This window comes from Pristis pectinata, chromosome 10 (genome assembly GCF_009764475.1).
Source record: "Pristis pectinata isolate sPriPec2 chromosome 10, sPriPec2.1.pri, whole genome shotgun sequence".
Taxonomy (NCBI): domain Eukaryota; kingdom Metazoa; phylum Chordata; class Chondrichthyes; order Rhinopristiformes; family Pristidae; genus Pristis; species Pristis pectinata.
The window spans coordinates 59,226,974-59,254,101 of record NC_067414.1 but is presented as its reverse complement, the minus strand read 5'-3'; the positions used below and the strand labels follow the sequence as shown (position 1 = coordinate 59,254,101).

The window sequence follows — 27,128 nt, the reverse complement described above, 5'->3', positions numbered from 1 at the left end:
GACCATTGTATTTTCCTGGTTTGCAAATGTATCCGTGCCAATATAGAAGCTGAGTATACGGAAACACAAACAAAATACGGCAGATGCTACAAATCTGAACTAAGAAAAAACATGACTGTTCTGATTAAAGGTCATCCGCCAGAAAGAGTGGCTCTGTTTCTCTCTCTGCAGATGCTGTCCATGCAGAATATTCCAAGTTTTGTTTTACATCTTAAAAGCAACGAGTTAGGTTATGGCGACCATGAGCTTCTGAATCAACAAGGAATCAACATTTGTTCGTAGTCAAGTACAACATCCTGTCGGGCGTGTTCTGCTTTTGCTTTGAGCAGTTCTTTGGCTTTGTTAATTCAATAGGTCAACCTTAAAATGGAATAAAATTAGTCATGTTGGCACAGGCTGCAGTCAAATTCTTCCCTTTTTTTTAATGTCAGGGAGGAAGAATCAGCAGATAAACTGCTCAACGTTTTCATGTTTTGTTGAAAGTTTATACCTGAAATATTATCTTTTGACATCAGTTGCTGGCAACCTGGATTGTACTTCCAGCATTTTCTACTTTTTCTAATTTTCCCATCTACTTTTTATTCTGCTACTTTTCAACCATCTCTTTCTTTTTGGACGGCCAGTCAACTGAGTTTCACAGCATTATTTCCCACATGCTGCAAGCAGCGATGGTGCCTTACGTGACCTATTTGTGGATTATCTATGTCTATATTTGTCATTAAATCCAGTCTCCTTCTTAATCTTTTTCAGCTTCTTAAAAGAGAAAGGCAGGCCATTCAGCCCAATGAGTCCATGCAAATGAAAATGCTCCTCCCATATCTCCTCTACTCTGCTCCCTATACACTCATGACTGTGTGGCCAGATTCTGCTCTAACTCCATCTACAAGTTTGCAGATGATCCCACCGTTGTAGGCCGTATCTCAAACAGCGATGAGTCGGAGTACAGGAAGGAGATAAAGAGCTTAGTGGAATGGTGTCATGACAATAACCTTTCCCTCAATGTCAACAAAAGAGCTGGTCATTGACTTCAAGAAAGGGGGCAGTGTACACACACCTGTCTACATCAATGGTGCCGAGGTCGAGAGAATTGACAGCTTCAAGTTCCTGGGAGTGAACATCACCAACAGCCTGTCCTGGTCAAATCACGTAGATGCCACGGCCAAGAAAGCTCACCAGCGCCTCTACTTCCTCAGGAGACTAAAGAAATTTGGTTTGTCCCCTTTGACTCTCACCAACTTTTACCGATGCACCATAGAAAGCATACTATCTGGATGTATCACAGCTTGGTACGGCAACCGCTCTGCCCGGGACCGCAAGAAACTGCAGAGAGTTGTGGACACAGCCCAGCGCATCAAGGACACCAGCCTCCCCTCCTTGGATTCTGTCTTTACCTCTCGCTGTCTTGGTGTAGCAGCCAGCATAATCAAAGACCCCACCCAGCTGAGACATTCTCTCTTCTCTCCTCTTCCATCGGATAGAAGATACAGGAGCCTGAGGGCACGTACCACCAGACTTAAGGACAGCTTCCACCCCACTGTGATAAGACTATTGAACGGTTCCTTTATACAATGAGATGGACTATGACCTCACGACCTACCTTGTTGTGACCTTGCACCTTATTGCACTGCACTTTCTCTGTAGCTGTGACACTTTGTACTGTTACTGTTTTTCCTTGTACTACATCAATGCACTTTGTACTAACTCAATATAACTGCACTGTGTAATGAATTGACCTGTACGATCAGTTTGTAAGACAAGCTTTTCAAGTGTACAAGTGACAATAATAAACCAATACCAATACCATATCACTTATGACTTTCTCCCTCGCTCGCTTGTTGAGACACTCCTTCAATGTGTTAAGACTTCTTTTCTCACCCACATCCTCTGGTACTTAATCCAATATTCTGGGGAAAGATTTTTTTCTGCAGTCCCTGTCTAGCCTTTTAGTGCCCAATTTATACTGATGGTCACAACAAGTGGTAATATTCTTTCATCACTCCTTTAAAGGCCTGTTATGTCAATCTTCATCCTTCTCTTTTCAAGAGAATAAGCATCTGAACTGTTCACCCTTTCCAGGTAGATATAATGTCACCCTTCTACTATCATCCAAGTTACTCTTTTAACACATTTCTTATATTTTAATATGGTGAGCAGAAGTGAACACAGGACTGGTCAAACATCGGTTTGCTATAGGTTTGGCAATTTGATTTCCAACTCCATTCCTCTGGAATAATTCCAAGTGCCGGGCTTGCATTTTTTCCTGCTGCCTTATCACTCCGTGCAGCTATTGTGTAGCGCTTCAAGAATCATTTGTCCCTCTTCCCAAATGACTTTCTTAATTCCCAAGTGATACTTGATCTCTGCATTTTATTAATAAATACACAATATTTGGCAGTTCATTGTTGAATCTAATTTGCTGGTTATATGCCCAATCTGCAATTTATTAATGTCTTCTTGTAATTTGTGAGTCTTCCTCAGTGTTGACAATTACCCTCATCTTCTGCTCCCAAGTTTGTGTCATTGTAAATTTAGAAACTGCATTTTTATTTGCAATCTAAATTGTCACCATAAATAGTGAACAAGAGTGGTTCTGTACTCATACATATGCAACACCATAGTCCATCCTCTGCCACTCAGACAAGCCATCCTTTATCCTTGTTATCCTGAAGACAGCCGCATATCTATTCTATGACTTGCGTCAACTCCACGCATGCACCAACATGATTCATTAAACTATTATATGACATGTTCTTGCAATACCATTGTCTATTTCTTCTGTTACAACATCAAAAAGTTAGGTCAAGAAAGTCTTTTGAATTCACGCTGACTATTCGTTTATAAACTATGAGCATTTATACAATTTCCATTTTCTCTTTTCATAGGAATTCAATTATTTAATCATAATCCTCCGATTGATGCTCAGCTAACTTTGTCATTCTTTCTGCTCCTGCTCCCAAGCTCCTTCCCTGCCATGCATATTTCTCTCTGGTGTTTATTATCCATTGGTCTGAATATTTCTGTACAAAATTTGCTTTTCCTGGACTCCACTGAATACTGTTTCACATTTCCCATTGCTGTTTGACCTTGTTTGCCAATATTGTCATCGATTTTATTTTTCAAAACTCTGTTCCCAGTCCCTCAAAAAATGTTTTCTCCCTGGTCTTTGTCACATTCAGGTTTCCCCCACGCCCCCCCCCGTGTTATCATCTTAAATGTATTATGGCCACTAATTGCCTTAGTCCTCTCTTAATTCTGCTGTCTGTCTGGTTTATTCACTGAATTCAGCAGTGGATTTTCCCCTTATTACATACTGAGTTGGAAAATACTTCTGCAGACACTGCAAGAACTCAATTCCCTTATCCCTTTAACTTCATCTTCCAGCTAAGTAAATTGAAATTAAAATCCCCTTATGCTTGTTACCCTGTGCTTTTCATACTTTTCTCAAATATTTTCCTTCTGCCCTCAGCAATCAGGTTCATCACAGACTCCCCCTACTTGTGCAATTGATCTTGTACCCACATGGCTTTCATTCTGTCATATTGACAGCTGTCTCATTTTTCTAATAAATACTGTGACTCTACCCACAACAGTTCCTTCTCTTTTTACAAATCACATTATATCCTGCTGTGTTTAATTCCTAGTCCTGATTTTTTCTGCAGCTATATCTCACTGGGGCCAGCAATAATACCTGGCTCCTTCCAGTGTATTACTGTCTCCAGTTCCTGATGCCATTATGGATGCCAAGTGTTTCTTCTGTAGAAACTATTCAACGCATTTCAATGGCAAATCCTCTCATTTTAAGCTTTAACCACTTACTTGCAATGCAATTCACTCCTTGGCACTCTTTTTATTAGTCACTACCATGCTCTCCTTTCTTATTTCACTTAGACTTCTGTTAGTATCATTTCTAGTGGGTTTGCGTGAGAATAGGTTTGGGGAAAATAGGTGGGGATGGGGATTGATATTGTTCTGAAAGATGGCATGGATTTGATGGGCCAGACGGTCTCCTTCCATGTGGTAAGGATATTGGAGAATAATTGAGAGAGAAAAGGAGGGGGATGGGGGTGGTAATAGAGGTAAAGACATTGTTCTTATAATAGTTTGTCACAACTCCTTTGCACAAAATCTGAAATTTCAATAAACTCTGCTACTTTGAAGATTTCCAAATCGCTGAAGATTTCTAATTATGCATCCTGTTCAGTACTTCAAATGAGTAGTTATTTGCAAGTAACAAACTTCAATTTCCAAGATGTTCTGTTCAAATGAGAAGCATTAAAAATATTGCATACAGTGGCATGAAAAACACAATAAAAGGAATTACTCATTATTATTGTTCAATCTTTAAGTAACTTTGTACTCAAAAGTTTAGTGCATTCTCTCATTTTGCAAATCACGTATGGAATTTAAAAAATATTATGCACAAATGTCCAAAGGCAATTTCATTGCTAGATCACACTATGATCACAGTTTTCAAGCCTGCATCGAAATACACACAACAGATCTGCCACAACCTTTGCTAATCAACAAGCTAAAATGATGCTGGAGCCAATAGTACAATTTTGTGGCACACCAGTTTGTGTTGCCATCTCAAACTTCCAGCGAGCCAGATTCGATCCTGACCTCAGGTGCTATCTGTGCGGATTTTGCATTTTCTTCCCATGATTGTGTCTGTTTTCTCTGGATGCTCTGGCTTCCTCCTATATCCAACAGTCATACTGATAGGTTAATTCTGTAAATTATATAAACTCTGAGTATAAGGCCCATCGCACGAGATAACACCAGCCCTTTTCCTCATGCACCACTGGCCCCATCTGTGGAATTGTCTGTTGTTCCCACATTGGCCTCATCAGTCACCTGAGCCCATAAAATTGGAGCGAATGGAGGGACTGCCTCAGAAAAAGAGTCAATTATATTGATGAATTCAATCTTCTACCTTTTAATATATTTTGCTTATCTTTTTTCCCCTAATAATTTGAAAGTGAGGGCTAATTTTAAAAATGGCTGATAAAATAGACCTGCTTTTATAACAAGTCTTTTATTACTTCAGGATATTCCAGAATGCTTAATAGCCAACCAAGTATTCATGCAAGTGCAATCGCTGTTGTACTGAGGTAAAAGGTGCAATGTTTATGTGAGAAGGTAATCCAAAATAGTACAAGGATTATCATGCATCTCTCAGACAAATGGCCTTGGAGGGAGGAATACATTATGGGCAGGTAAACAGACCTGGCGAGTGGTCCAAGTCATAACAATGATGCAAAGAAATTGGTTTGGTATCTATTGACCTTGAGAATATTTGGGAGGTTATAAAATTGAGAGCAGAGGCTTCCACTTCTATTCATCCATTTGATTCGCAGCCATTCACAACAAAATATAAAAAAAAACATATTTTTTGGCTGATGGTGCCAGCAAACAGCTGATGAACTGAAAAGAAAGATGATGTAATGGACTGCTCAACAGAAATTAATGTTACAAATTAATCAGCCACAAGTGAACATTTCTATTTATTTTACAATACCAATTTTACAATTACTAATAAAGCTAAAATACTGGGCTGAATTTTATTGTGAGAATGCATGGGTTTGGGAGCACAAGTTGGAAATAATGCCAGTAAAGTATCAGTATGTATGTCACCTTTCCTTCAGAGCTGCTGTGTCTAAATCTTGGAACTCCTCTCCAATAGCATTATAGCAATACCTTTCCTCCAGCAGCTCAAGGTAGTGGCACATTCCTTTTTCTCCAGGATAATTCAGGATGGGCAATGAATGCTGACCTTGCCAATGACATACAGATCCCAAAAAATGATTAACGATACACAAGAGATTTAAATAGCTTTTGCAATGACAGTATTGGTCCATTTGACTGGAACTAGGAGTCATGGAGTAATGCAGCATGGATACAGGCCCCTCAGCCCAACTAGTCCATGCTGAGCACAGTGCCCACCCATCTAGCCCCAGGTTCTTGTGCTTGGCCCATATCCCTCTAAGCCCCACCCCTCCATGTACCTATCCAAGTTCACCTGGCAGCTCATTCCACATACTCACCATCTTCTGTGTGAAAAAGAAGCCCTCAGGTCTCTTAAATCTTTCCCCTCTCACCTTAAATCTATACCCCCTAGTTTGGGACTTCCCTACCCTGGGGAAAAGACTGTTACCATCCACCTTATCTATGCCTCTCATCATTTTAAACACTTGCCAGTGAAACTGAGGGATGAGCAGAATGACAACTGTGAGACCTGAAGGCATAATTGGGAAATGCACCAAATCGTACTGAAGCGCCTTTGTTTCTGTGAAAGGGTTTGACTACTCTTCCCATGAGCAAAGGCGTGACCACAAAGGTCTCATCACAAAAGCCTGTGACAATCTGTGACTTATGATTGGGGCAGTCTCCACCAACCTGTCTGGAATCATGTATACTCCAGTTGAAACAGACAACATTTCATTACACTTTCTTTGCTGCTACTCAAAGCTGCTCTACTTTTCGACAGTCCAAAAAACTCCAACCATATACAACTGACAGAGGGTTTTAAACAACCAACAACTTACAACACCAACACCCCAACTTATACCATCTGCACTGGCCCATTTACTCAAGAATCACCAGGTGCAAACCCAACTATTTTCCTTATCATTCATACAATCATAGAAATTCATATTATATGCTGTTCAATTCCTTTTGTTGTGCTCAAAATGCAAAATTCATTAAAATGCAGCTTTGGGGTATCCTTTTTTGTATTGGAGTTGAAACTAACTCATGTTGACTCACTACTTGGCTGGGAAATCTGGATGTGAACAGGTAATTACACAGGATTTATAACAGAAAGAGACTGCTTTGTCCAGTTGGTCCCTGCTATGTTTGAGCTACCTCCAACCACCTACTTCATCTCTCCCAATTTTTCCCCTCCCCCATGCACTCACATGCTACTCACCTCAACCTCTCAATTTGGCAACATTTCCCACATTCTCTCCCATTTCCGAATGAAGAAGTTTCAATGAACAATTCCATTCATGAGAGACTATTTTAAATGCACAGCCCTGACTTTTGGACTCTCAAGAGGGAAACACCTTTTCTATATCCGCCTATCAAAAATAAATAAGGCTGAATTCTTTCTCATGGTCGCTATCCAATGATCAATGCTGGAAACTAAATGCTCAGATAGTAATTGAGAACTGGAAAGGATATGGTTAAACTGCTACTGTGCAAATGGGAATAGCTTACAAACACACACTTTCTGTGTTTGCTTGGTAGAGTTATTCAGCATCAAAGGAACTTGCCTATTTAATTCCATCTTCATACCCACCGGCACTAGTAAAAACACAACTGCTATTGTGTGTCTAGGGTCAATGTTATAAATCAATACATTAAATATGTTGACAACTGGGCATACATCACCTTTTGCACAATTACTATTCATATGTGTCACATGTCAGATTAGCATACGTGCCAAGGAAGAATAAACCATATTCTCAACATTTGCAAATTTACACTTTTCATTGCTTTTGGCATTACCTCATCAGAATGTTCAAGTTTTTGTGCTTGTAGTGCATCCTGAATGTTTTATTACAAATGATTAAAATGAAGTGTTCTTTCAGCATTAACAGAGATTAATTTATTTGTTCTTATTGTATGCACTGACTGGGTTAAAAAGCTGCTCAGTGATGTGCTGTACTGCCCTGGATTTTCTACATGCTATCATCATGCCCCCACCTCCCCCCCACCCAGGGAAATTTTAATCCAACTCATTACATCGGCAATGCAATGATTAGTTTCCCGTTTACCTCAATGACCCGCAAGTCTTGTGCCAATATCAACTTTGATTACTCACACACCCAAAAATTTACATGCTTCAGTTCATCAGCACTTTAGATTCTGTGGTGTTTAAAATGAAAACAGTAGTCTTCATCAATGTGACCTCATACAAACACTATCCTCCAAGTTTCTAGTTAATCCTTCATCACACTTCCATTCTGAACTCTTCTACCCTTGGCTTCCTCAGTGTTGGAATGAAACTCAATTAACTATAAAGAACAGTTCCTCCATTCAGACTGCAAGTATGATCCTGAACGCTGCCTTTTTTAATTTTTCCTCTTCCTCCCATTTTGACCTTGGCCTCTCATAGTTCCCAATGAAGTTCAACAGAAGTTCAAGGAACAGCACCTTATATTTCAATTAGGTACATTCAGAACTACATGTTCAGTTCAATAATATCAGACCACATTCATAGTTCACTGTTTCAAACAGCAGCTTTTGCTATTGATTCTTCTAATGACCTTTGTACCACCACAAAAGCAGAAATGTTTTCACAGGAGAAAGAGCACAGTAAGCAAAAAAAAAAATCACAGAAAATAGTGAATTTCTTGAGTATATACAACAAGAGGCTCAAAACTGTAAAATGTAAATGGTGAACTGGGAACAGTGATGCTGCAATGAGATTTAAGGGACTGCATACACATACCACCAAAGTACCTTAGACAGGTACAATTAAAAAATTTGGAAGGAATGCTGTGCTTCACATCTCCAGAAGCCAAATATGTTAAAAGAGGAGAATGTTTGATGACAGCTCTAGTACGCATTGGTTTAGCCACATCTGGATTTCAGTGAACAGCTTTGGACTCTGCACCTTGGAACTGTAAAATTAGCCTTGAAATGATTGCAGCAATACATTGGAAGCAGGACACCCAGGATTATGTTAAGATTACAGAAATTGGGCATGCATCCCTTGGAATTTAAAGAATGATTTCATCAAGGTACTTACAAATTTGAAAAAAAAAGTTCGTAAACTTTTCCCACTGGTGGGGAAGTCTTATTCAAGGGAACATAACATAACCGTCAAAGCCCAGTATTCCAGAGAGAATTTAGTAATCATTTCAATCAAAGAATGCCAGAAGGATGGAATTCCCTTCCGCATAAAAAAAGCAAACACTATTACATTAAAGAATGACATACTCACTTTGCTCCAATCCAAGTAAATCAGGAAGTATTACACACTTCAACACAAAAGTTAACCTGGAAACAGTCAAGGGCAGTATCGTGAAGGGAGGCGTTTGCCTCAGTTTCAGCTTAGATGAAAATTACCACCTTCCATATAAAGAGGATGAGTCTCATAATGTTGAAGAATAAGCTACAGAATCTAATGTAGCCCCAGCAAGAAGTGCTAAGCGTAATTTCTTCACCCCTTTCACACATAATGGCCCAGATGTTGAGCTGAGAGATGATCCACCAGTGCTCTCTGGGCAATAGATGCTTGCCCATTAAACTTGCTGCTATTGGAAGAGGGCACCGAGCACAAACTTCTGCAGGCAAGCCAGCTCCAAGCTGCTCAACGAGGCCCTGACCTTCACAACCATTAAAAAGTAAACATGATGACAAAAAAATTTAAGTTAAAATGAAAGCACAGGAACACCAGAACATATATGGAGCAACTTACAAAATGCTGGAGGAACTCAGTAGCTCAGGCAGCATCTATGGAGGAAAATGGACAGTCAACTTTTGGGCTGAGATACTTCCTCGGGACTAGCCAGTCTGGTAGTCCTCGGGACTACCCAGTCCCGAGGAAGGGTCTCGGCCAGAAATGTCAACTGTCCATTTCCCTCCATAGATGCTGCCTGACCCACTGAGTTCCTCCAGCATTTTGTATGTTGCTCCAGATTTCCAGCATCTGCAGTCTCTCTGTGTAACAGAAAACATTTAACTTCTATTAAGTGCACTTAAATTAAAACTACAAAATTTAAAAAATGTAACATTCCTAACCCAATGCAGGTTCAGTGGAGAGATTTCCCAGTGTAAGTGCTGGGAAATAAATGAAGTTTGTGTTCCCCCACTGGACTCAATGCAGTTACAGGTGGTAAAAAAAAGGCAATCCCACACTGAACTGTCAGCACTTCTACCAAAGGTTTAGGTGACTGATACACGTTCAGCAAGGTTACAGTTAACGTGAGTAAAAAGCAATTCAATAATTGAGAAACCCTTCTTTGTTTATTTATTAACGAAAGCGTTGGTAACACAAATCCACCATTTTGGGCCTCATTCCCTCCTCCTCTGCACAATTTATAGCAGAGCTACACTCATGCCAAAGTGTCTGTACTAATCACAGCAGGGACCAGGATATTTGTAACCCACAGCCACCCACCCCTAAACAAGACAATAACATGGCAACACAAATTATTGATTTGTTTTGTACAACAAGGAGATAATATGCAATTTAAAACAATTCACTATTTCAAATATTAAATTATTAAAGACACAAATTAATATTCTTTTCACATGTCAACTTTCAGAAAGGTCTTGACCTCTAACATCAACTACCCATTTCCCTCCATAGATGCTGCCTGACTACTGAGTTTCTCCAGCTGTTTGTATGTTGCTTATTATTTATTGTCTTTGCTGAAACTTCAATACGTCACCTTCCCTAACAGATGCATAAAACTGTTCTCTCCAACTGTCCTTGCAGCTTCAAGTTAAAACCTCTTTCCAATTTACTGTCCAGGGGAAGTCTACCAAGTGTCAAGACAATCTAACCTTATTCTGCAATAGGCAAGAAAACCACCATTTTCAATTTCCCATTGTTCTTTTTTATTGCCAACTTCACTGCAGCATTGATGCATGCATGCACCTTATTCAAGTCTGAATAATGTTTAAACAAAATTAAAATACACCCCCCTTATTTGCAATATAAATAGTTTTTTCTAAGTGAGGAAGCTCTATTGTCAAAAGAACAAGCCATATCCTTGCTGCAGTTATCAAATATACAGCAAGGATTTTTGCAACAATTCCAAACAACATGGAAGAACTTGAAAACTGATGCATTTCATACCAAGACTATTAAAGTTGTTAGCACTTTATGCAAATTTATTTCTGAGAATACCGTATTTCCAAGATGCATGTATCTATTGCAACACCACTAAAAACAATCAACCACTGTTATAAACACACACACATAAATTCAAATTCACAGCCTGCTGTTAGGCTTGTAGCACACAGCAAGAGATAAAAACAAGAGTGCCTCCAGGAAAAAGGGAACGCTGAGAATTTTGCCACTCCATGCTGGGCTTGCAGTGACTTGACAGCAACATTTAGAGCCACAAGCTAATGAACATCACAATGTACCAAAAGCCAAAACAGGGTAGCCACAGACTTCAACATACATCAAAATAATGAAACTAATGACCATGTTCTTCAAAGCCAACAGTACCATGAATGCTTTCAAGTTTTCTCCCTTTCATTTGTTTGATTGATGAGGTTGACTAAATGTGCGCAACAATGACATGTTCTGAAACAGGCTTTTTTTAAAAAATACTTACTTCATTATTTCTGATATTAAATACAGAAAAAAAATAAATAGAAAGCTAAGGGGGTGAAGGAGAGGAGAAGAAGAAGAAATGAAAGAAAAATTAGATCAGCTGTCTGACATAAATAAATGAATTTACACCACAAAGATGGAGTAATATATATTAATAAATATAATCAGGCATCTGACGTCAAACTTCATTTCCTCTCATGTGTTTTGAACTCATTTATAATTAGTCCCTGTCATTTGGGTACTTAAATAGAGCAGTGCTAAAATGAAAGTTTGTATCTGATTTACAATGTTATAAATATGTACTGCTCATAATTATATTAAAAGTTATGCCACATTAGTTAATAAAGCCAGTTGAGATCATGTCTAAGATAGCCTGTTCCCCAAAGATTGTGCTGAAACAGACCTTGCTGATAGCTTTAGCATTGCCATGTAATAGCATTATTTGGTGTCCCTACCTAATATTTCCACACTGAAAATGCCATAAAAAGTTAGAATTGGTCCATTTAAGAGATTTTTAACAGCACAATATGGCCAAGCATCTCTCCAGCCCAGGAAACATAACACACATTTTCTCCATTTCCCACACTCCTCTTCTCCATAGACAGAACAGAGATAAGAGTTCTTTTGGTCTTCAACTTTTACCCCACTAGACTCTTCACCACTTCGGCCAGCACCAGCGGAATCCTGCCACCAGCCACATCTTCCCCTCTCAACCATCTTTCTGCAGGGACTACTCCAAATGACTCCCTGATCTGCTCATCTCTTCCCACCCACCCTTCCCCGTCTCCTGGCACTATTCCCTGCAATCATAGGAAGTGCAACACTTGTTCTTACACCTCCTCCCTCACCGCCATCCAGGGACCTAAACAGCCCTTCCAGATGAGACAGAGATTCACATGCAGCTCCTTCAAGCTAGTCTATTGTATCTGGGACTCGTGATGTGGCTTCCTCTACATTGGTGAGACCAAGCATAGACTAGGTGACAGTTTTGTAGAGATGCTGCTGCAGAGGTGGCTGTTGCAGAGACCTGTGCTCTATCGGCAACAGCCACCTTGAGCTTCTGGCTGCTTATCATTTCAACTTCCTTTCCCATTCCCACACTGACTTATCTATCCTCAGCCTTCTCCACCGCCACAGTGAGGCCAAATGGAAACTCGAACTACAGTACCTTATATTCCACTTGAGCAGCCTACAACACAAATGGTGTGAACACGGAATTTTCCGATCTCAGGTCACCCCCTTCATTTCCACCAGTCCACCCAGGTTCTCACCCCCTTTGTTCACCTTTCTTATCCCCTCCTCCACCTGCTTCCATCTGACCATTGTCCCTCACTTATTTGCTTCCATCTATCACCTCTACCCTTTCCCCTCCCTGCACCACCGAGCTCCATCTGCCCATCATTCCCCACTTCATCTGGTTCCACTTATAACCCATGATCTCCATTCTCAACCATCACTCTCACTTCTATATACTGGCACTCTTCCCTCCACACTTTCAGTCCAGATGTAGGGTCATGAACCAAAACGTCAACCAGCCTTTTGACTCCACAGGTGCTGCTAGACAGCAGTTTATTTTTTGTTCTAAGACATGTCATGGGTTGAGACTCATTCCTTCAAGAATTCATTCGTGTTGGAGATTTTAAAAATATTTTAACTTTTTGCTTTTTGTTAGTTGCACCTTTCATCTCTGCTTCTCTCCCTCTCTCAATTCCATTTTCATTTCCAATCTTTATTTTACTGGTTTGGGTTCCCCGAAATGAAAACTGAGTTTGGACAGTTGTGTAAAGCATATACCAGCAGATCATCTTCCCATCATATGTAGTGAGTGATGTTTAATTCTGGTGATTGTAAGGGATTTAAATATCAGGCATTGATTAAAATTGGTAGCCAACCTGATACTGCCCAAAAGACAGAACTGCCAATAACAATTTCCACCTCACCATGATTCAGTGTGGAATCTTCAATATGACTGGTTAAAAGGCTTTGCTGTTTCTTGTCCTGTAATACCCTGTGGGGATAGGCGCACTGGATCAGAGCAGGTCTTGGCTCAAAAGGCCACCAAGTCTTTGTGAACGGCTGCCAGCAACATGAACGGCAGTTGTTGTTCCTTCACTGCAGGTCACAAAGTTGAATTCAGGTCTGGTTCACCTGACTCCATAACTGATCTCAGATTTTTTTTCGTGAAGTCTGCATTGCTAAAATAACAATTTGGGACCATACTAACCAGCAATTACAGGTGGGATCTAGAATTCGATGAACACAAATGCACCTTTTGCCATTTTCATATATTAAATTTTAGATAAGTAACAGGAAAACTACTGGATGCTTCAGTATTCTTCATGAAGGAGACCAAAGTAGCGAAAGGTTTGGTTTTGCTTTGCGCTAAGGAGACAGTCGAAATACTCCTTGGTAAGGGTCACTATATTTTTTCTCCATGAATGTGTGGGTAGTGGGGGAGAGAAATTTGCTTCTTATTGGATGGATGCTAAGTGACATCTCAATGCCTCCAATTCCAGCTTTTGTTGCTCAAGAGTACTGGAGTTTTCTGAAGTTATTCTGTTAAACACTGCAGGCAACCTTGACATTAAAAGCAATTTACAATCAGCAGTTGTTGAGCCCCCAGTCATCCTGGTGAGTGATATGTACGTCACCTTCTTCTTCAGAGAGGCACTTTAAACCCCCTGCTTACATTCGGCAATCAACCGCAAAGCATCGACACAATTTATAGCAGCAAGTGAGAGCTTTTAGAAAAAAAACAGAAATACAAAAATGGCTCTGCAAATTTACAAAATAAAACACCAAAGCATGAAACGAGTAATTTGGAAGGTACCTAGTCAGAATTCCTCATCTCTTTCAACTCCTACATGAGATGTAATTAATTCATTCTTATTAGTTCTTCAGCATCACAGACATTTTGCTTGCTCAGCTCATATATTCTATTGTAAAAGTGGCTTTAACATTCAACCACAGGGATTTTATGAAACTGTGTGGTTATAACAGTGTTATGGATTATGAGGGGTAAACGAAGAAGAAAGTTGTTCAATAACAGTGCTCTTAAATTTATTTTCATCTCCTCTTTTTGTATTTTTCTACCATTTCTTTTTCAGTACACTAGCAAACCTCCCATGATGCAGCACATATCCAGCAACCAAATCAAGAAACGTGGAAGGTGGTTTAACAACTGGAGTCAGGTAGAGAAGATGGTAAAAGGTGTAATAGAGGATGGTGCATCATTTTGATAATATGCCCATTTCTTCACTGCGAGGGTGAGGAAGTCATTGAGAAAGGAGAGACGTTGGATAGGAATGGGAGAGGGGTAATGAGTCGGGTTCATGGCTGTTTAAGAGGGAGTGGAAGGGAAATGCAAAATAGGTCAAGTTTTCTTTCAGAGGCAGTGGGAGCCAAGTGACTAGGGCCCAACTGGATCTCTATGGGAGAGGGAGGGGAAAAAACACAACTGCGTCCTCCTCAGAGACAGAGTTGAAATACTCCTTGATAAGAAACTCCTTGTTTCTCCATGGATTGTGGGGTGGGGGAAAGAGACAGAAATTTGCTTCTTATTGGATGGATGTTGAATTACATCTCACACTCATAGGAAAGGAGTGAAGGAAGAGCAACAGCAAGTTGGTGAGAGCTCACTTTACCTCCCCTGGTGTTAGGCATTTCATCCATCTGTGGGCCAAAAGGGAAAGCTGAGCTTGTGCTGGATGGCAATTGTTGAGGTACAGCGTCCCCAAAATCTCTTTGATTAAAGGCTATTGCTCACAGAACACTGGTCTTATAATAATATGAAGCAGATGCCTTCAACAAAATGTTCTATGGACTATCACATCAATCAATAGATAAGATGAAGCCTGATAAATATAAAAGATCACACCTATACTGATCCGAATTTTCTAAAGACTAACTATGGCACCTGGAAACAGATCCAATTCAGCTCAGATTTCAGGTGGAGACCAAACTATGTAAATGTGGGAAGACTGTTATTATCTTTGATTCTCCAATAACCTGTTTCATGCTCCCCCGCTGCCCTGTGATCTGATAGCTCTGGCCAGATCTCTTGCAAATATTATTCAACCCAAGATCATATACCTGCAACGCAGATGCTGCCTGACCTGCTGGGAATTTCCAGCATTTTCTGTTCTCATTTTGTATTTTGTTTTACTTTTCCATTGCAATCCTGACCTTAATGTCAACTCAACTGAAGTGACTACGAGCTGTTGTAAGCAATGCTGCTGAGTGATCCTGTGAGGCTAAAGCAGCTGTGTAACCAGCCATTGTTCTACATTCTTTGCAGCTGCTGCAAGCACACCATTACATCAGCCTCCCTGTTTTAAAAAAACAGCCATTCTTTATAAGGTACAGAACAAACAAAGCACCCCTCAAACAACAGCAATAGAATCTAAGAGCAGAAAAAGGCAATGGTCCCAAAGCCTCTTCAGGTTCTTATTACAACTACATCCCACACACCATAGAAGACAAAATCTAGAATTTGTGTACCTATTTTTAAAACACCATGAATTTTTGAAAACACACAAGAACCACAAGTATGAATAGACTGTCTACCTGGTCGGTTCACTCAGTTGCATCGGAAACTGGAAAAATTCATTAACCTCCAAACTGGCTTTTAACATGCCATATAAAACAACTTCCACCCAACCTTCACAACTTTAAAATCTTGGCAGTTTCAAGTAGGTTATTTCTATCTCTCCGATGTTCAGAGAGGCAGCTCGGCAACAGCTAACCACTCACAGCAGTTAGCTGTGCTAAAACAGAGCTCCTCAACTCAACAAATACTAAGCTCAAGCATTTCTCTACGAACATAGGTACAATTATGATAATATCATGTAGGGAATAAAAATGAAACAGAAAATACGCACACAAAACAATAAACAAAAAGCATAGACTTTCAGCACAATTTTGCACTTACCATTCATAGACTTCCACTGCCACTAGAAATGGCTCAAAAAAGAAACTCCATTGGTATTGTAGTTCAGTGAGATACTCTATTCTCTTCAAATATAACTCAGACAGGAGCAGTCAATATGAAAAATGCTATAAAATACATTAAGAATTGCTCGTTTATCCATTACAAGAAACATATTTGTGATTTTAAAAAAAACCTACCTCAGATTTCCAAGTTAGAAATACACAGGATCACACTGGCCAACATTTAGAACCTGGAATGTTACAAACTACTGGTTGTAGTGCTTCACATAGAAAAAAAAACATGGTGTTAACTGACAATTTTGTTACTGCAGATACAATTTAAGAAAGTCAGATGTGTGTCTAGACTTGTTTGAAGAACCAGTAACCACACAGCCGAGCAGTCATTTTCTTGGCAACATACACAAATCTCATTCTCTCACACCCAACCAAGCCTGAATGAAAAGCTCATAGAACTCTTTGGTACAGTCATAATCCCCTCAGGACCAATAGAATCAAGATTCCCTGAAATATTGCTGCGATATTAAGTAGCAATGACTAGACCGGTAACATTTCATCACAATATATATTGCATCATTATATTCTGCATTTTTACTTCTTGTACAACTTCTTTTGTCAAATTCAAATCAGTCAACAGACATAGCTTCCATACCCATATTAGGTAAACTTGCCTATGACATAGAATGCTGGCCACTGATTTAATTGCCTGCGGTTGAGAGCCTCAAGCATAATCCTGTATATTACACTATTCCCCATAATTCCTGAACTGTGCATTTGCTAACTTTTTATTATTTTTGAAACCTATTTAATTCAAAATGATTTTCTCCAAATGCCAGCAGAACAATTGTCTTGGCAACGTTTCTCAAAGAAAAGCACTAGCACATTATCTTTGCCACATTCCAAGGTTCTTTTGGTTCAAACTATTACATAAAAGAACTGATTTCTCAGATGAGGGCCCCATTTAAGTTTTATTTTAAGCTCTTCCAAACATTCAAGCAGCAAAGGTGTCGAGCAGCATTCCAAAAAATTTGAAACATTGCTAACTTTCTCCAGTGCATCTATACTTCCTGTCAATATCAATGTAAAGTATGACAAACTACAGATTCCTTCTCCATTCAACTCCCATGAAGAACCACAAAGACAATCTAAGACAGAATGATTTTGGTAACACTTCACTTGAAAATTCAAATAAGAATCTAGTTAATTGTACACATTTATTAATTGCAGTGGCAAGTGCATTTGCCAAAACTGCCGTAATGAGGAACATACAACATCGAAGTAAAATCTTCCTCACTAGCTCAAAAGTTGCACAGAAAACATTGTGCCATATAGAATGACTTTTAATTGGAATGTCTATTGGGTTTCTGAATTCTTCTGACTTCCTATTTTTCCAACTTTCAATTTATTTCCCCTGCCCAACATTAAGCCTTCAGTTAGAATGTGACAATTATATAAATATGAAATTAGCTGATAGCATAGATGATAAATTTATTTGTATATACTTGTTATGTTAATGAACTGTCAGGACTGCATTTGTCTCCTCCCACAACTTCACTTCACCTCTCCCATGTTACCCTGCCCAAACTGCATGGGCAGTCTTTTCTACTGCTAAGGAGTGAATTCATTAATAGTCCAGGATTAATGACCCCTTCCTTTTCTCTATTAAATGATTTCCTATGACAGATTGAGAAACATACTTCTGTGAATCTCTACCTCAATAAATCCAATGCAGAGTATTATGCTTCAATTATCTGGGTTTTAATAACAGTAAAATTATCAGCTTCAACACCTGAATGTCTGATAACTGCACATACAAAAGGGAAACAAGCAAATCCACAAGTTATGATACCCTGGTCCTGCACTGGGTGCAGTGCTGCAATTTTTGCCAAGAAGCAACACAGAATCAGTGATATGACGTGTACTTAAATTCATCCTTTCCATAAAACCACTGAAAATGCAATGACTTGTTGAATGAGTAATAAAAATTTTTAAAAGGTATATCAATTCATAATGGCTCCTGAACAACCACTTTATTTCCTGACTTACTAACCTTTATGCATGGAGTCTAATATTATCTCAAAATTTCACTGATTTTAAAATAAAAATTTCCTAACTTGGCATGTGATTATTCAGTTCGTATCACTATTCATGCATGTGCTGCAATCTTTCTTGCAAACTGCATCTTCTTCCTTCCTGGTTGGCTGTTTGTCTGAATTTTCCCAGTCTGACTGGTGCTCAGCCTATGTGATGACATCACCCTTTTCTGAGATTCCTGGCATGAGGCCCCTGACAGCCACTCCTGTCAGGGAGAAATGCACCCTTACTTAAGCTTTGTGGAGAACAGCAGGGAGCTCCATATCTTTCAGAACACATGGAATAACAGCAGGATGAGGTCATTTAATCCTTCAAGCCCACTCAACCATTAACCAAATCATGGCTGATCTGACACCTTCATGCCATTTACAAGCACTGCCTTTAAATCCCTTGATTCCTTTAATATCCTGAAATCTATTTATCTCTGTTTTGATTGAAGTTGCAGCCTCCACAGCTTTCCTAGGTGGAGAATTCCAAAGATTCAGCACCTCTTCATTGTTAAGCCCCTCATTGGTGAAGGAATTTATCCTCATCTTGGTCCGAAATGGCTTATGCTTTATTCTGAGATCATGACTGTTGGTTTTTAGTTTGAAAATCAAAAAACTGTGGATGCTGGAAATTTGAAATACAAACAGAAAATGCTGGAAACACACCGGGTGCTTTGAGCATGTTCTGTTTTGATTTCTGGTCCGAAACTCTTTCACCCTGGGGAAACATCCACCTTGTATCCAGTCTGTTGAGTCCTGTAAGTATTTTGTGCATTTCAATGAGACCTCTTTCATTCTTCTAAATAGCAGTCACATCTATTTGATCTTTCCTTGTTCAGCAAACCCACCATCCCTACTCCTCCTATGGCCAATACATCCTTCTTTAGGCAAGGAGACCAAAACTGGACACAATACTCAACACGCAGTATCACCAAGGCCTTGTTGTTAGAGCAGTATATCCTTACTCCCATTTTCAAATCCACTTGTAATAAAGATCACCTGCCTTTCTAATCTCTTACTGCATTTCCAAGTCATCTCTCAGTGACTTCCGTAAAAGGGCATCAAGACCTCTTCAAACATTAACATGATGCAATCTCTCACCATTTCAAAATTACCACTGACCAGAAACTCCGGGCCACTGTTAAACAGAAGTCAGCAGATATTTTAGTTCTCTACTTTGGCTACAATTTGTTCACACAAGTGTGATCGTTGGGACTTACTCCCATGAGCTCTGCTCTTGGCAAAAATAAAAAGAGTGGTGCCAGAGTCCACCACCAGTTGACAGAAAAAAAATTGTGTTTTAAGAGGCGTCATTTAGGTACTAAAGGAGGGAGGACTCCTGGCAAAATACATATGTGCTCTTAAAACATACATTCAGATACAAGAACCTTTCACCTTGTGGGAGTTGCAAAATGTACTTGATTTAATAAAACTATGCTGCACCAACTATCATCTGTAGCTGGGCTGCAAGCGATTGCAAAAGCTCATTTAAGCAGCATTATTTTTTTTATATTCAATTCTCACTGGAGGGGTTGGAGAGAAGAAACACAGTTTGAAGCATTTTAACCACAAAGTTCAGATTTTGCAACATCATACAGGGAAGTTACAAATAATCACCCTGGATGCAGCCAAGCAGGTAATTGGTTTCTCTAGAACTGATTAAATTGTGCTCTTTAATAAAAATACTAACCTCTTCATTGTTAAGCCCCTCACTGGTACAATCTAATATTAAAGCAATTAAGTAAAATGCCTGAAAGAATGCATCTTTAAAAAGAAGCCAGAAGCTTATGATCTGAGCTTGTCTAAACTTCCAGTTTTTACCACCACAAAATCTGAGTGACCTATGCTACCCACATTATTTCCCCAATGAAAATGGTGCTCGTTAATGAATTGTATTTAATTTTATATTTATACCTCCACAAGGAAAGATGATTGCATAACCCAGACAATTGCCACAGTCTTATTCTGCAATTCATAAATATCCACAATCCATATTAGTTACTCCTACTCAAAAGGCAGGGCACACTAACTGAACCTTACATTTACTGGGTACTTCCCACATATCCAATACTTCAGGGTTCATCAACACCCTTGACACCCACCCGTTCCATACAAGTAACAGGACAGGACATGATACACGTCGCTAGAACCGTGACTACTTTTCAGATTAAAGCCTTAGTAATACAGCCTTAAATGAACCCCATGATCTACGTACTGCATGTTTATTACTTGAGTCAATGTGCTGGAAATTAACAGTTAAGCTTTGACATGAACATTGCTAGCTTACAAAAATTGTGAGGAAATAGAACATGCAGACAGATTGGTCAAAGATGAACACGAGTTCATCCCCAACTGGCAAATTTAAGACCATCCTCAGTGATGAAAGGTTTTGTCTTGTCCCCTCCATCATAAGCTCCATCAAGTGCAATGCCTACAAATTCTTTTGTCATATTATTCCTACTAAAATGACCACCAGAATTTCCTTCTTTGGCTAAAACTTATTGACTCTACTCTTCCCCTTCGTAAACCCCAATGACATTTCCTCCTCAACATATCCACTCGGACTTTGAATTCCAAAGTACTGAAGCCCCTTGTCACTTCCCAAACTGGTGCCCACTTTTCCCCACAAAAATTCACATTTGACCTCATCCCATCAGGCTTCTGTCACAATACAGACTTGGCCTTCGGGCTGGACTCATTACAGCCTTTTTAACAGAACAGTGAGTTCAACCATTTCAGGTAATTGACAAATCCAGCTTTTGCATTTACATTTCTAGCATCTGTAGCTTATTTTCCCTGGTAATTTCAGTTAATTATTTGGCTTCTCCTGTTATCGACTAATCTCTTTTCATCTTTCCTACCTCCCTATCACAGATCTTTGTGTTCTCTCCACCCTCTCCTTTTCTCTGCATCATAAAATGTTTTTGCTCTTAATTATCCCAGTCATTGACCTTGAAACATTAGCTTTGTTTCTCTCTTCACAGATCCTGCTGAGTACTGAGCATTGTCTGTTTAATTTCACAAATGGTATCCCCCATGACTGAGAGTACTACATCATGTCTCGCTGTGCTTTTTAAACTCTCTGCAACCCTTGACTCATCAACACCATAGTCCGGTTGAGTAGGACTGGTTGCGCTGGATTTCACCCTTTACCTCTCAAACCATAGCCAGAGAATCTCCAGCAATGAATATTCATTACACACTGCACATGTATCTAAAGAGCTAGCTTTTTCCCCTTATTCTTTCATAATAAATGTATGCAAAATGCAAGAGATTTATTCACACATTAGAATACTTACAAAAGAAACACAGCTGATCATACAGCACAATTATCAGAATTATTGGATTTGACAACCATACAAGAAACACAAAATGCTTGCATCAAGTTTAAATTAAAGTTCAAATTATTTGTTGGAAACCTGTGTCGGTTGTATGTTTAAGGCAGCGATCAATTATCAAATACCAGAGTGCCACCATCTTCGAATTGCTGGACCTGGACCTGTTGGCACTTTATTCTGAAAAAGTGGATGGTGCATGTTGTGCTCCATGTAACATTTATTCTTTGCAGTAAACTTAAGTGCTCTCGACAGAAAATTCAGGAATCAAAATCAAAAGGTATTGAGGATCTGACAAGGAATTGGCATCCTCTGCCCAAATTGTAGATACATAATCCTTTGAAGTATTTGATGCTATTGAAAATCTTAATCCTCAGAATGCCTTCCAATATTTTCCCCAATCCGTCTTCTCTGCTTCTCCCCCTCCCCATTTTTATTTGTCTGCATTCTTTTCTCCCAGCCTTCGTTAACTGCAAGATCTTTTTTCTTGCTTTTCTGAATTTGTCTACTTTTTAAATAAAAAGTATTAGGACTCTGAAGTATGAAGCAGAAACTGATAACATACCCAAATATAAAAATGATATAAACGTGAAATTCTGGAAATATTCACAAAGTCAGACAGTCTCCATGAAGAGAGAAGCAGAGTTAATGTTTCAAGTCAATGACCTTTCATCAGACTGTTCTATTAGTTCCATTTCTCTCTCCCTGGATGCTGTCTGATCCACGAATATTTACACCACTTTTTGTTTCTGTTACCAGCATTTGCAGTGTTTTGCTTTTATGAAAAATTATATCCACACTTATTTCTAGGTTCCCTATAAATAAATCCATATTAACATTTCCACTCAGATTATACATTTTGAATAATAGATAGGAATTATCTTACTCCGGTGTAAACTGGAATTAGAGTGGTTAAACAGATCTGACACAAGATAAATAATGAAGTGTTTGGAGGTTCAACATTGGCCTCCAACTTCTCTGTGCAACCATTCTTGCATCTTCCATTTCATAAAATTCTGAGGGGTATAGAAAGACTGAATAACAATACCCCATTTCTTCTACCAGATGATTCAAAAACAGGAGGCATAGATTTGAAGTTATGGCAGACAGACAAGAGAGGACACAAGGAATGATTTTACCACAGGGGCGATAGAGGTCTGGATGCCCTGTCTGAAAGGGTGGTAGAGGGAGAAACTCTTATCACAGTCAAAGAACGTTTCAAGTCATGATCTGCAGCACTCTGGATCAAGTGCTGTAAAGTGAAGTGAGCTGTGTAACTCTTTGGCAATTGGTATCAACACAATGGGCCTTCGGTGCAGTAAATATTCCATGATCGTATGATCACTGCGACTATAATCCTTTGAGTTTTCTTGTCTGATTCTTCTGAGCTTCAAATGGTGCCCTGCATGGTTTCCCAGCATCTTCATCAATTCTGAAAGTATCTCTCTCCTTACTTTTTTTTTGTTTTCTAGAACTTGCAGTATGAAACTTGTTGCTTTTCCTCATTCTATTTTTCCTCCATCTACTGATTATTGAAATCATAAGAACATGAGAAATATAAGCAGGAACAAGCCTTTGGTCACTCATGTTTGCTTCACCAGTTAGTAAGATCATGTCTTATCTTTACCCTTGATGCTACTTTCCTGGAATAACCCCAGACTCAATTCCCTTAATAATGAAAAATTATTGATCTTTTTCATGATTATATCCAGCGACTGAGCCTCCACAGCACTTGTGGGCAGTTAATTTCAAACATTTTCCACTCTCCAGGTCAAGAAATTTCTTCTCCTCTCCGTCCTGAGTGGCTAACCATTTACTATGAGACTATGACCCCCTTCTCTAGACACCCCAGCTAAGGGAATCAATCATCCCTCTGTCACACTATATCACCCCTTAAAAAAAAATTATTTTTCCAAAGAGATCACCTCTCATTCTTCTAAATTCAAAACCGTATAGGTTCAATCTTCTCAATCCAGAAATCAATCCGCTGCACTCTCTCAACTACAAGTAATTTTTTTTCTTGGGTCGGGAGACCAGACCTGCAGACAATATACCAAAGGTGGTACCACCAAGGCTCTAAATCATTAAGGCAAGATGTCTCATGTTCAAATACTCTTGCAATGAAGGACAACATATCATTTGCCTTCCTAATATAGCCAAGTTACATATGAACCATCAATAATTTGTGTACAAGGACACCCAGGGTTTATGGAACATTGGCACCTTTCAAACTCTCACCATTTTCAAAATACTCCGCCTTTCTATTCCTTCCCTAAAGTAGATGAACTCACATTTTTCCACATGATGTTCCACTTGCCATGTACTGTCCCCTTCACTTTGCCTGCATGTATCAGCCTAAAACCTCTCTGCATCCTCTCACTGCCAGCGCTGTCACCGAGCTTGCTATCAAACACAAACTTGGAACTATTAGACATCACCCAAATCATTTATGAAGATTATAGATTGATTTTTGCACCTTCTCCCTGTAATCATTTGGGTTTCCCCAGATGCTCTGGCTTTCTCCCATGTCCCAAAGACACGTTAGTTAAAAAGTTAATTGGCTGCTCTAAGTTTTTCTTAGTGTAGCTAGGTGGCAGGATAATCAGGGAGGAGTTAATAGGTGCACAAGAGAACATAGGTAACAGGGAAGTAAGTGGGGTTATGGGATTTAGAGCTGACAGACCAGATGAGCTGAATGGTCTTCCTTCTAAATGATAAGAGAATATGAGAATGTAAAGTAATATGAAAAACTTATTATGGCTATTTGAGAATTTGAATACAGCTTTTTAAAAAAACTAGATGTGTAAAATTCACCATCTGCTACGATAATCAGCTGCCAATAGATCATTATCAAAATACAGCAATTTATCTTTACCCAAACTTTCAGGCACACAGACTGAAAATTCACATCAGTAGGGATAATTGTTGTTCTATCTTTTAAGTGTCGCATTGTGGAACGTCATGATATTCAGTTAAATTATTAATTTTCAACAAATATTCACCGTCAAAACAACAGTTTCAATTCTTTCACAAACAACAATCTAAGGTGAGAAATAAAGTCATCCAGAGTATATTACAGAAAGGAGTGAACTTCAGAAAGAACTGGTAGAAAGGAGAAGGAAGCAGGCTTAAAAGGAGTTGAGGAGGAAAGCTCTAAACTTATGAAAACAGAGGTGGAGGAGACACAAGGATCACAAAGGGACACTGGTGGGCAAGGACAAGGTAGTCAGAAGAGCAGTCAGATAATGTGAACTAAACAGGACATTGATGAAGGAGTAAAATTGAGCCAAAGAAAAACAAAAGGCAGGAGCAGCAGGGTTATGAGAATAAAAGGATTGAAAAGATGTGTGACTGTGGAGGCAGGCAACTGGAGGACAGAGTCTTCAAGCTCATCCCTGAAGACACAGGGTGGAAGTGAAGCCTGACAATGCAATGTGGGGTTTTAAATGGATAAAAGCTAGAGCAACGGAACTTCAAGAACTTTGATTTGTCAAGATGGAAGGACCTGAAATTAAGCCTTAGTAATGGCAAAACACCCAAAAAAATTTTTAACTGGCCTGAAGACACAAAAAAAAACAAGCTGTTTCAATTCTCTTATTACAGACAATGCAAAGTGGTGGCCTTGTTGACAGACAATGTGAGGAATCAGCTCAGAATTGAATACAGTTTCAAGGTTGAATGACACCAACGGAAACTTCAAATTAAAAGCAATGAAGAGCAGAACCACCAGAGCTGACGAAAGCTAAAAATTGCTAAAATTTTGTCTCCACATACACGGGGGAATTTTGCTCTTCTAACTGAGCCAATTAAACAAAAACACTGGTATCTAGAGAGAATATGTAGGAGATGGAGAGAAGACGTGCATAATCAGTATCTTGCTTCCAGATGATATCACTAGGAGAGCTTACAGACAACAAAGAGAAAGGGACGAAGGATAATGTTCTGGAATGTCTGCTCATTTACCATTACTGGACAAAATCTGGCAAATTTACATTTACACCAAAGCACTGTGTGCTGTGGACAGAGGAAAATGTTGTTCAAAGTCTCAAACATGAAGAAATAGAGGAGGTGGCTCTGTATTTGAGAGTCAACAGCATTTAGTGGATTGGTAAATTTAACCTGTACCTCATAAATGCATTGCCTTTTTCTGTCATCAGTGTGAGACACAGTTATGTGATCATGTAGGTCTTCTAATCCTTATTCTGTTTTGTGGAGATTACTGTGTGCAAAGAAACCGTAAAAGCACTCACCTGATTTCCTTCAGTCCTTCACGCTGGATGACTTGTAGGATCTCCTTGTGGCTCATTGGTGTGTTTCGGTACTTCTCCAGTACCTGATAAAGATGTACAGCAATGTCAGCTTCAAATGTGTATTCCCGCGTGGTAACCACACTTATGAGGAGCATCCAGTATACATCTAATAATCCAAAGGTTAACTTAGAAAAATTCTGTTTCAGTTACAAGAGTATTTTTTTAAACATAGCATTTTCAAACAATAAAATGTGATCAAAGTATGGTGTTCAATGAATAGACAATTACCTTGCAATTGTGATATTATGCAGAATATAAACTGTTGTTCAGTAATGAAAAGTGCCTTCCAAAGAATTAAGTAGTAGCAATTCCAGGCTTGCAGCACTTATCAGAAAATTCCCCTTCCCATTAATGTAAAGTGAACAAATATGTTGATTACAAAACATTCAACAGCTCTTCCAGTCAAAAATAGTACAGCTTGTTCAGTTTCAGTACAGGTTCAAAGAGAAACAGCTGTGAACATTGAGATAAATTAACTCACCAGTGTTATTATGATGTTAATTGCCTACCATGGGAGTCATCTTCCTTACTGTTTGAGAGAATTTCACATTCCACATAGATACAAGATTAGCTTTCATGTGAAACAAATCTGGCGGTTCATCTTGGAAACTAACTGTATAATCTCCAGAATGCCAATTTTCATATTTGCAGTATGGAATCCAATACCAGTGCCTACAATCTTCTCCTAACACATCACACGTACTTTGCCCTCATGCTGACACTGTGCATGTCTAATGAATGAGCAGGTTTGTGAGTAAAGCCAGAAAGGGATTTATGTGAGAGTCAGAGAAGCCACCCTGCAAGTGGGAAAGAATGTTGCTCAGCTAATGCAAGTTTCCCAGATTGTTTCCGATTTTAATTTTTTTCTTAGTCCAGTGAAGTGAGTTTTAAAATTCCTGTGGTGGGCCGTTTACTATGATTGACGCAATCATGCTGACGTATGGATTGGCCTCATTTCTGAAGATTATGCAATACTGAAACATAAATGAAATAAATCTTGGCTTGGCTATCAGTTCAAGGCAGTGATTCATGCTGCGGATTGCAGATGCTCAAGTCAGGGCCTTGCCATGAAGTGAGGAACAAAAGCCTGTATTGCCTGTGGTTAGTCAACTGAGAGCAATGGAGGCATATCTTTCTGCAATAATATTTAAAAATA

General features: G+C 39.2%; 1 protein-coding gene across 7 annotated transcripts in view; it reads right to left on the bottom strand.

Annotated features, from left to right (window-relative positions):
* The window catches only part of LOC127575040 (putative Polycomb group protein ASXL2), a 158,325-nt gene that overhangs the window by 69,557 nt on the left and 61,640 nt on the right, over positions 1–27,128 (bottom strand). For 2 of the 7 annotated variants that reach the window (XM_052024651.1, XM_052024650.1), the window contains one exon: positions 25,913–25,995. The exons of 1 other annotated variant lie outside the window; for it this stretch is intronic. In XM_052024651.1, coding sequence (XP_051880611.1) covers positions 25,913–25,968 — 56 coding nt within the window. In that variant the 5' untranslated portion in view covers positions 25,969–25,995. Of the gene's footprint in view, positions 1–16,426; positions 16,510–25,912; positions 25,996–26,200; positions 26,216–27,128 lie in introns of those variants that run through there. 4 more of the 7 variants (XM_052024652.1, XM_052024655.1, XM_052024653.1 and 1 more) reach the window with 4 other exon arrangements.